This window comes from Nicotiana tomentosiformis, chromosome 4 (genome assembly GCF_000390325.3).
Source record: "Nicotiana tomentosiformis chromosome 4, ASM39032v3, whole genome shotgun sequence".
In the NCBI taxonomy this organism is placed as follows: Eukaryota; Viridiplantae; Streptophyta; class Magnoliopsida; order Solanales; family Solanaceae; genus Nicotiana; species Nicotiana tomentosiformis.
Window position 1 is genome coordinate 65,127,676 of NC_090815.1, and position 12,092 is coordinate 65,139,767.

Here is a 12,092-nt window from a genome sequence, read left to right on the forward strand (position 1 = left end):
GCAGTCAGATTTCATTTTTCGGGTGAGCCAGTCCTTGAATGGGTAGGTAATACACCAACACCCAGAGGTAGGTTTATTTCCTATCTGAAGGCGAGGAAAATGATCGCAAAAGGGTGCATTTATCATATTGTGCGAGTTAGAGATGCAGATGCTGAGATACCTACACTTCAGTCTATTCCCGTAGTCAAAGAGTATGCAGATGTGTTTCCAGATGAGCTTCCAGGTATTCCTCCAGAGCGAGAGATTGATTTTAGCATCGATTTGCTTCCAGGAACTCAACCAATATCCGTCCCTCCGTATAGAATGGCACTTGCCGAATTGAAGGAGTTGAAGGAGCAGTTAAAAGATTTGCTGGAGAAAGGTTACATCAGGCCCAGTACCTCACCTTGGGGTGCACCGGTACTATTTGTGCGGAAGAAAGACGGCTCGCTGAGGATGTGTATCGATTATAGGTAGCTCAACAAGGTAACTATTAAGAATAAGTATCCACTTCCAAGGATCGATGACTTGTTTGATTAGTTGCAGGGGCTAGATGCTTTTCAAAGATAGATTTGAGGTCGGGGTACCACCAGGTCAGAGTTCGGGAAAAAGATATTCCAAAGACAGCCTTCAGGACCCGATATGGCCACTTCGAGTTCCTTGTCATGTCCTTTGGGTTGACTAATGCACTTGCCATATTTATGGACTTGATGAATAGCCTATTCCGGCCATTTTTAGATCTGTTCATGATAGTATTTATTGTTGATATTCTGGTTTATTCCCGTTCAGAGGATGAGCATGTGGACCACCTGCGAGCGATACTCCAAACCCTCCGTGATTGTAAGTTGGATGCTAAGTTTTCTAAATGTGAGTTCTGGTTGAAGTCTGTAGCATTCTTGGGGCATATTGTATCAGATGAAGGTATAAAGGTGGACACTCAGAAGATTGAGGCCGTGAAATCTTGGCCTAGACCTACCACTCCGACAGAGGTTCGTAGCTTTCTAGGCTTAGCAGGATACTATCGGAGGTTCGTAGAGGGTTTTTCTTCCCTTTCGGCACCATTGACGAAGTTGACACAGAAAGAAACTAAGTTTCAATGGACAGAGGCTTGTGAGCGGAGTTTCCAAGAGCTTAAGAACAGGTTGACCTCAGCTCCAGTTCTAACACTTCCAGAGGGTCTAGAGGGTTATGCCGTGTATTGTGATGCATCAGGTGTCGGGTTAGGATGTGTCCTGATGCAACATGGGAAGTTAATTGCGTATGCTTCAAGGCAGTTGAGGAAGCATGAGAAGAATTATCCGACCCACGACCTCGAGTTAGATGCGGTTGTCCATGCACTTAAGATATGGCGGCATTATTTATATGGTGTTCATGTTGATGTATTTACTGATCATAAAAGCCTACAATATATCTTCAAGCAGAAAGAGTTGAATTTGCGACAGAGGCAATGGCTTGAGTTATTGAAAGATTACGATGTTAACATTCTCTACCATCCAGGGAAAGCTAATGTTGTAGCAGATCCTTAAGTCGCCGATCTATGGGTAGCTTAGCACATGTAGAGCCCGAGAAAAGACAATTAGCTAGAGAGATTCATCAATTGGCTTCGTTGGGGGTTCGGTTAGTAGATTCTGAGGATGGTGGAGTTGTACTCCAAAACACTACAAAATCATCCCTCATAGCTGAAGTCAAGGAAAGGCAGTACGAGGACCCAGAGTTGGTCGAGTTGAGAGAGCGAGTTCCGCAGTAGAAGAAGCCATTGTTAGAGCTCAAGGGAGATGGGGTTCTCAGATACAGGGGTCGTTTATGTGTTCCAGATGTAGCAGGGCTACAAGACAAGATTATGTCAGAGGCACATTATTCATGGTATTCCATCCATCCTGGATCGACGAAGATGTATCATGACATTAAGGATGTGTACTGGTGGAACGATATGAAGAAGAACATTGCTGAGTTTGTTGCCCAATGTACTAGTTGCCAGCAAGTGAAGGTAGAGCACCAGAAGCCCGGAGGGCTAATGCAGACTATAGAGATCCCGACATGGAAATGGGAGGTGATAAACATGGACTTTATCACGGGTTTACCTCGTTCTAATCGTAAGTTCGATTCCATATGGGTGATAATCGATAGGCTCACAAAATCAGCTCACTTCCTACCGGTCAGATCTACATATACAGCAGAAGATTATGCAAAGTTATATATTAAGGAGATAGTGCGGCTACACGGAGTACCGATTTCTATTATATCTGACCGTGGGGCTCAGTTTACAGCACATTTTTGGAGGTCATTTCAAAGAGGTCTAGGGACTCAGGTGAATCTCAGCACAGCTTTTCATCCACAGACTGATGGACAAGTCGAGTGCACAATTAAGGCGCTCGAGGATATGTTACGAGTATGTGTGTTGGATTTTAAAAGAAGTTGGGATGAACATCTACCTCTTGTCGAGTTTGCATATAATAACAGTTACCACTCCAGTATTCAGATGGCTCCGTACGAGGCTTTGTATGGGCGTAAGTGCAGATCTCCTATAGGGTGGTTTGATGTTGGGGAATCTGGGTTATATGGGCCAGACCTGGTTCAACAGGCCATAGAGAAAGTAAAGCTTATCCGGGAGCGACTGTTGACAGCTCAGAGTCGTCAGAAGTCATATTCTGACGTGCGGCGACGAGACTTAGAGTTCAGGATTAATGACTGGGTATTCTTAAAGGTATCACCTATGAAGGGCGTGATGAGGTTTGGCAAGAAAGGCAAGCTTAGCCCACGGTATATTGGGCCTTATAGGATCATTCGGAGAGTGGGCCAAGTAGCTTATGAGTTAGAGTTGCCCTCAGAATTGGAGTCTGTCCATCCGGTTTTTCACGTATCTATGCTACGGAAGTGCATTGGCGATCCTACCCGAGTGGTGCCCACGGATGATGTACAGATTACAGAGGACTTGTCATACGAGGAAATTCCAGTTGCCATCCTAGACCGACAAATCCGCAATCTACGAAATAAGGAGGTAGCTTCCGTAAAGGTTTTATGGAGGAGCAAGAATGTAGAAGAGATGACGTGGGAATCGGAGGAAGAAATGAAGTCTAAATACCCCCACCTATTTCAAACTGAAGATATGGTTCGAGATGGGACGCTACAACATAGCTCTATGTAGGCTAGCAGGTCATCAGGTAAGCTTTTATTTTTCACTTTCAATATTTATGATTTACGGTCGGTGAGGCAAATTGCTGCTATTTATAAAGATTGGCCATGTGTGGCATGCATAGTATGTTTCTGGCTACGTGCAGGTTGGTTTTAACCTAGTGTACGAAGGATACTTTGGCAAAATTTTCCAAAGTCTCTAAGAGTAAACATTCGAGGACGAATGTTCCCAAGGGGGGAGTGATGTTACACCCTATATTTTCGTACGTAAAAATGCGTCGTAAGCAAACTAATGTAGGACCAAAAATGAGATAATATTTAAAAGTATATAAAGTAAGTTAATCATGTTACCTCTGAGGTTACAAATATTGAAGATCATGAACAACAAGTACAAAGAGGGTTGGACAGTTCAGAAGCTAAAGCAATTAAATAAAATAATGTTTCGTCGAAAGTCGACAAGTTGGGAATGTTATAACATGTACCTTTGGGGTGAGACTAGGGTGATTAACATGATAAGGAGATTATGTTATGATTTATATTAGTCGTATGACATCCGTGTGTTATGTTTTGAAGTCAAGCGAGTTGTGGAACAAAAGTCGATGAAAGTCATCACAAGTTACATTCATAAGTTTTACTGAAACTTTGGGTCAAATGTAACTGCAATTTTATCCCAATATACTTAGAGTTATGGAATGTTCCACCCATCAAATTAAAGATCTATGAGTCTATTTTCCAACGCATTAAACCATTTGTCAATACGACATTGGAGTAGAGAGATATGAGCTTTTTTACGATACTGCACAAGCTGCTATGTGACAAGTAGGTGTGTCACCTACTTGCTTAAATGAAAGCCAAAAAATGGGCCATTTCGGGTCATCCAAAGAGGCCTTTTAAAGGCCTATTTTCTTCATATATTAGACTTAAAATAGAGCATAATAACCATACATAAGCTCTGCATAGAATCCTCCCAAATATTTCCCACAAACCCTAATTGATTTTCTCTCCCTTTCAAGTTCTAATAGGAGGTAAAACCTAGAGTTTGAAGAACCAAGATAGGAGCTGAGTTATACAACAAATAAGGTGAGTTTACTTATCTCTTTCATCCAATTTTTCTGCTGTAAATTCATGGTAAGTCGTTCTATACTTGTAAGAACTCACGGGACGGTGATCGGAAGCCGTGAGTTTGAGTTATTCACTTGTAGCGGACTGTTTTGTGGACTATTTTTTGTTGCTGTTGGGCTGCGTGTTTTACTACTATTTTGTGGAGCTTTAGAGGAGGAAGGTGGTGTAGAAACAAAATATAAATGTAGGGTGGTTGGCTGGTCGTTCGTCATAACATTTTCGGGTCGTTTGACACTACTACGGTGGTCGTTTTGTGTATGAAGAGATTGGGGTGTGTTGGGCTATTTTGTAGTATTTGATGGTGTATATAGGGCTGGAAAATGATGTATATATGTTGTTATTGTTCTGTTCTTGTATTGTTGGTGTTATCTTGAATTTGGAGGAAGTAAGGATTATAGGGGAGATGCTGCCCGTTTTAATACAAAATAAGTTTGTCGTTCGTTGTGCGATAGTTGTACCTTTTGTAACTTAACGATAGTATTATTATCATTCTTGTAAATTAAGGTGCAAAGAGGTGAGTTCAACTTGGTGATTGGAAAGATTGTGATAAGGTATGTTAAGGCTAAGCCCTTCCTTCATTTTGGCATGATCTCGTAGCTACATGTGTTAATAATGAGACATAAAGAGAAGTTCGTATTCATGAATTTATTCACATTATTCTAGTCTCATAAGTTACAATATTATTCCTTATCGAGACTTCATATTCAGTTTAGTTTTGTCTTTATTCAGTCAAGAGAGCAGAGGGTCTATATATATATACAGTATTACACTATTTTCACCACCATCGAGCTATAATCGGTGGGCAGGCCCCTATTGGGCAACCTCTGATCCGATGGTAAGTTATATATACCGAGCCTACTGTGGCCGAGCGCCTATGAGCGAGCCCAGGATGGCCGAGGTACAGAGCCCAGTATGGCCGAGCGCCTATGAGCGAGCCTACTACGGCCGAGCAGTTACACGTACCGAGCCTTATAGGGCCGGACATTTATTTTACTTACTATATTGAAGGAGTTTAGTCACTATCAGCAGGTAAGTATATCTCCAGACCATCTTTGACTCCCAGTTAATTTCAGTTATCATATTATCAGTTCAGTTTTAGATTTCAGTTATTTTATTGCCTTACATACTCGGTACATTATTTCGTACTGACGTCCCTTTTCTGGGGGCGCTGCATTTCATGCGTGCAGGTTCAGACAGACAGACGGGTAGACCTCCTCAGTAGGTGTTTCCCGAGTTCAGCCTGATCGGTAAGCTCCACGTCTTTCGGAGTTGCCAGGTCTAGAGTTTTGTGTACATCTTATGTATATCTGTATATATGTTATGGGTAGGTCGGGGCCCTGTTCCGATCACAATATATCTATCAGTAGAGGCTTGTAGACATATCCTGTTGGTTAGTGCAGTATGTTAGGTTTGTAGGCCTGGTATGTATAATTTGGTGGTTTGTCAGCTGTAGTAGCTATGATGGCCTTTTCGGCCTAGCTTTATATTGATGTTTAGTTAGCGCTAGTTTCCATTTACTTTTATATTTTGCTTCGCAAATTGTCTTGCAAGGTGGCCCCATGGCCAAAGTATGACCTTATATGTTCAGAGTCCCTTAGTCACAATTTGGTATGCCAGGTTAGGTGGGGCACCGGGTGCTTGTCTCGCTCCTAGGTTCGGGGCGTGACAATCCTTCCCTCAAAGAACTCCCCACCTTGTTCTTGGGGTGACTCGAACTCACTACCTCTTGGTTGGAAGTGGAGGGTGCTTACCATCAGAGCAACCCACCTTGTCTAACTAGGACAACTCAACCCTCGAAAAATAGCTTTTCCCCAAAAATTTGCCTCCTCGAGGCTCAAATCTAACCATAATTGATTTAATATAATCAAACAATACAAGGGAAAACAATTACAATAGATAGAGTTATGAGCTTTACACTTTTCCCAAAAAGTCAACAAAAGTCAACTTAGAGCCGCTCGGTCAAAACCTAGGTCCAAGGGTAGATTCCGACTACCCATAACCCCATGAGTCCATTTATGTGATCAATTTCAAAATTTGAGTCCAAATCAAGTCTTAAAACTCAATTTCTCATTTTTCAAAAACTTGACAAAATTTTCTAATTGTCCTCTTTGATTCACATAAATTTGATGTTAAATCTATGATATAATCATGAAATATAGATGGAAATTGATTAGAATCACTTGCCCAATGCTTGTAGATGAAAATCCCTCTCCAAATCTCCTCCAACCGAGCCTAGGGTTCTAAAATATGATAGAATGATATGAAACCCTGACTTTCTAACCTTTTGTTCAGTTGCAGATGTCGCAATCAATTGCGAACCCTCGCAATTGCGAGCTGCCCAGCATATAGGGACTTCGCAAATGCGACAAATGGGTTTGCATTTTCCCTTCGCAAATGCGACAATTTAGTCGCAAATGCAAACTTCCAGCTCAGGCCTACTCTTTGCAAAATGCGAACAAGGTGTCACAATTGTGACACCTAAGACCCCATGCTATGTTCGCAAAATGTGAAGTTGGTGCTCGCAATTGCGACATCAGACCACCAGCACACCAAATTTTCTATGATCAGTCCAAAACACTTTGAAACACGTTTGATACTCATCCGAGCCCTCGGGGCTCCAAACCAAACATCCACACAAGTCTAAAAATATCACACAAACTCGCTCATGCTATCAAAACACAAAAATAACATCTAGAACTACGTTCGAACAATGAAATGCATGAATTTCAAAGTAAAGTTCAAGAACTACTAGAATTGCAACTAAGCGTCTAAATCCTATTAAATCAACTATAAACGATACCAAATTTTGAAAACTAGTTCAAAATAGCATAGCGGGCATATTCCATGTCCTAAAACCAAATTACGATTCCGATAGCCAAAAGTCAACCTACGGTCAAACTTCTATACTTCAAATTGCTAAATTTTGGTAAAACAACACAAATCAACCTACGGACTTCGAAATTCGATTTCGGGCATATGCCCAACTCCAAAATCACTATACAAAGCTATTGGAGCAATCAAAACACCGTTCCGGTGTCGTTTTCACAAAAGTCAACCATTAGTCAACATAAACAACTTATGCTTCTAAGCCAATAACAAAGGGTCCAAATCAACCAGAAATCTTTCCCGGACGAAAATAATCAAATCCGTAAGTCATAAAACCATAAACACACATGTGTGAAGCATCAAAAGGGGTAACGGGGCGCAATTACACTAAATGACCGGTTGGGGCCGTCACATTCTCCCCCTCTTAAACAAACGCTCGTCCTCGAACGTGTATAAGGACATACCTGAAGTGATAAATAGATGGGGATAACGACTCTACATAGCATGCTCTGTCTCCTAGGTCGCCTCCTCGATCAGATGAACCCTCCATTGAACCTTCATTGAAGCAATGTTTTTTGATCTCAACTTCCGGACCTGTCTGTACAAGATAGCCACTAGCTCCTCAATATAAGTCAAAATCCTTGTCCAATTGGACTGAGCTGAAGTCTAAAACATAAGACGGATCACCATAATATTTTCGGAGCATAGAAACATGGAACACTAGATGAACTGTAGAAAAGCTAGGTGGCAATGCAAGCTTGTAGGCCACCTCACCGACTCTCCCAAGGATCTCAAAATGACCGATATACCTAGGGCTCAACTTGCCCTTCTTCCCGAACCTCATCACACCCTTCATGGCTGAAACCCGGAGCAAAACTCGTTCTCCAACAATGAATGCAACATCACAAACTCTCCGATCGGCATAACTCTTGTCATGCCCCAACCTCGGAAAGCGCGACCGGCACTCAACCGAGTGAACCTGGCTAAGCAAGCTTGTTAGATACTTTCTGCCAAACTCACCCATGATCAAGAAAGACGTGATTTCATTAATTATACAGTAGGAAGCTCATTCATGGAATACTAAATTGTTTCATTAGCTATTTTGCCTTTCAGTCTCGAATACACATATTCTTATAGTCTAAGTGGAACAAGTGATCAAACACAACATAACTTGTTTAACATTCCCTACACCCATATATAACCCACATAATATCTATGGAGCCTCTAAAGATACAAAGGAATGTAAAGAGGGTGCCGGCAACAAGGCCCCGACTATACCTCAAAAAGTGGCCACAATATAAATAAAAGGTACAATACATGACCCCTGAATGAAATGGGGCTCACCGAGTCCACTGAGAAGAGGATGCAGCACTATCTATGATCAACACTGTTTGCTATGGAACAACCTGCATCCATTTAAATATGCAGTGCCCCTGGCAAAATGGACGTTAGTACTGTCGAATAGTACTAGTATGTACAACTAAAATACTGTCTCAATAGAATGAACAATAATACAGGGGGAAACAGTCAAGAATGTAATATAAGCTTTAAATTACACTAAAACATCAAGTTAAGGATCACATAGATTTTTAAGTCAATCCCCACAATATTAGGTTGGATAGTTTTTAGTACCAATATGCCACAATCTACAATACCACCGTGTTCTTACACCGAGTCCGATCTCGGCCCGATCGGCTAGGCCATCTCATTTGAGACATCAACCATATTCACAATTTCATCCACAATATCACTGTGTTCTGACACGGAGTCTGATCTCGGCCCGATAGGCTAAGCCATCTAATTTGAGACATCACCCTTTTTCAATCAGTCATCTCACTTCGTATTTCTTTCCCATCTTTTCAATACAAGGGCATGAGTGCCCCAATTATAAAGTTATTTTTGGCGCTTGGCCGTATTTCATGATTCAAGTTCTTTTTCCATATTCCAACATTATTATTATCATCAACAACAATAAGGCTTCCCATTCAAGACATTTAATTCACATATGAGAAATTTGGAATCAAAGGCACAAAGAGGCTTTTCACACAATTTGGCATAACAATCTTTAATCGGATTTGACTTGAAGTCTAGGAATTTTAGCACATATTCTAAGTTTTGAAATTTTCCTAAGATGACGAGATAACATGATAAAAGCATGGGAATACATATTACACATATATTTTCAAGACAAGCACATTCAGGATAGCAATTTCTAGGATGTTCATTTTGGGACTTGCATCGATTTCATGAATACCATGGGATTAAATTCTAAGAAGAGGGGGTTTAGCCAACATACCTCAATTGAGACTCTTAAAACTCTAAGATGTTCTGGAATATTAGCAACTTCAATCTACTTTAGCAATATAGAAAAATTGAACCCAAAATTAAGAAAACGATCATAATTCTAGCTCACTTGAGCATTCTATCAAACACTATATGTGTATTAAGGTTTCATGGCCCTTTTTATGAAAGACTCTACCAAGCCACACCCCAATCTTTTCTATCTTTGACTCACAACCTCCCCATATACCTTAGGAACACATGCATGCAAGGTAAGCACTCTCATCCCCATGAATTACCTTACTAATGGCCCATTCTAGTTGCATTTTGAAATTAAGAGTTTGGGTGATAGAATATAACCTCTTAGGAAGAAGACCTAGGTGCCTCTCTTGATAATCTACAAGGTTTTAAGTGAGAATTGAAGAGCAATTTGATGAAGATCACTTTCTCTCTCTAGGACCCTCTCTCTCACTCTGAAAATATCAAAAAATAAATTCAAAATGGTCCAAGGTGGATGTGTTTTAACGGAATTGGGTTGGTTTTAAAAACCCCAAAAATGAAGCTCCGGAACAGGTTTTGCGGTCGCATATGCGACCGCATAATGGTTATGCGGTCCGGGAAATGACCACGAAATTAGGGTGCCAAAACTAGAGAGGAACGGGCCAGGTCTGCGGTCACTATGCGGCCCGCAGACCTTTTTTGTGATCGCATAATGCACCGCATAATGGTTCTGCGGTCGCATAGTGCACCGCAGAACCTCCCTACAAAATAAGCCAAGGCGGTATATACGACAAGAGTGCGGCCCGCAAAATGGTTATGCTGTCACATAATGGGCAGCAAAAATGACATTAAAAATGGCCCAAAAGACTACTCCACTCTGCAGCCATTCTGCGGTCCGCAGAGTGGTTCTACGGTCGCAGAACTGATCGCAGAAATGCCTACTTCTGCCCAACATTTTTCTTCAACTCCCGAGCGCACTGTTCAATCCAAAAAGTCCGAATCGCAACTCGTAAGCCTGAAGCAAAGAATTTCTACTATTATTAACCTCTACGCCTACTTCGGCATCACAAAATCTGGGTTTTTAGGAAAAATTTTACGGGGCCTTACATCCTCCCCCACTTAAGATCATTCGTCCTCGAATGTGGATCATGGTCCACAATTAGCACCCCTTATGCAATTCAGGTTTTCATACCCCACACCAGTAGCCTCAAATTTAACAAACTCCACAAATTTCCAAAAATTTTGCTAGAGTTTCCTTTGTAACTAGTCCTATCCACCTGTCAGAGAGCCCCAAAATCACATCCTAAAAACGTGTACGCAATCCAAAGATATAGCATAACTCATAACAATACCAACTATGGCCTCATGTAAACAACATATAATCAAAAGGAACACATTTACATCAACTGAACAAGTGATACAAATATTCATAGGCAACAAGTTCATAAAAATAAAGGATTACACAGCTATTCAAACAAGTAAGGATACTTCTTCTTCATTTCTTCCTCGGCCTCCCACGTGGGCTTTTCAACCTGCTGGTGTCGCCATAACACTTTCACGGAGGCAATTTCTTTATTCCTCAACTTTCGGACTTCTCTATCAAGAATGGCAACTGGAATTTTTTCATATGATAATTCTTAATTAACCTCAATGGTCTCAACCGGCACAATGGCTGACGGATCCCCAACTACCATTTTCAACATAGACACATGGAATACCGGGTGGACTAATGACATTTCGGGTGGTAGCTCAAGCTTGTACGCCACCTGGCCAATTCTCTGAATGCTTTTGTATGGCCCGATATACGATATACCTCGGACCCAATTTTCCTTTCTTACCAAATCGCATTACGCCTTTCATGGGGAAAATTTTCAAGAATACCCAATTGTGTTCTTTGAACTCCAAATCCCTACGACGAACATCCAAATTGGACTTCTCACGACTCTAAGTAGTCTTCAACCACTCCTTAATGGTCTTAACTTTTTCCATAGCCTGATGTACGAGGTCTGGCCCTGTCAACTCTGCTTCCCCATCATCCATGCCAAGTGCAAAAGCCATAATCTTATGTTTTTGAATCCCCTCCTTCAATTGCACCAAAAATGGATCGTTGTATTGCTTCTCTTTTACTTCCACAACAAGCGAAGATTCAGCCCTATTTTGCACAATTACCCTTCCTTCACTAGAGTCCGCAAGACAATCTCCCAAACTGGCTAGCTGGTGAACCTCCCTGGCCAACGGCCTTTGACATGCCTCCAAGTGAGCCAAACTACCCATAGATTTCTTGCTAAGAGCATCCGCCACCACATTGGCTTTCCCCAGGTAATATAGAATAACGATGTCGTAATCCTTGAGTGACTCAAGCCATCTTCTCTGCCTCAGATTCATCTCCTTCTTCTTGAAAATATATATTGGAGACTCTTGTGGTCCGTGAATACATCCACATGGACCCCATACAAATAATGACACCAAATCTTCAATGCAAAAACCACCCTGCAAGTTCTAAGTTATGAGTTGGATAGTTCTTTTCATGATTCTTGAGTTGCCTAGAAGCATATGCTATAACCTTGCTGTGTTGCATTAACACACACCCAAGCCCAATTCTTGAAGCATCACAATATACCACAAATCCATATATACCCTCTGGCAGGGTCAACACCTGCGTCGTACTCAATCTTGATTTTAATTCTTGGAAGCTCCTTTCATAAGTATCAAACCATTGGAACTTAACTTCTTTCTGAGTCAATTTAGTCAAT

General features: G+C 41.3%; 1 protein-coding gene across 1 annotated transcript; it reads right to left on the minus strand.

The window, feature by feature from the left end:
- Positions 1 to 11,283: 11,283 nt before the first annotated feature.
- Positions 11,284 to 11,724, minus strand: LOC138909828 (uncharacterized). The gene has a single exon (XM_070201045.1). The coding sequence runs from the start codon at positions 11,722 to 11,724 to the stop codon at positions 11,284 to 11,286; it is 441 nt and encodes a 146-aa protein (XP_070057146.1).
- Between the last annotated feature and the right edge of the window lie 368 nt (positions 11,725 to 12,092).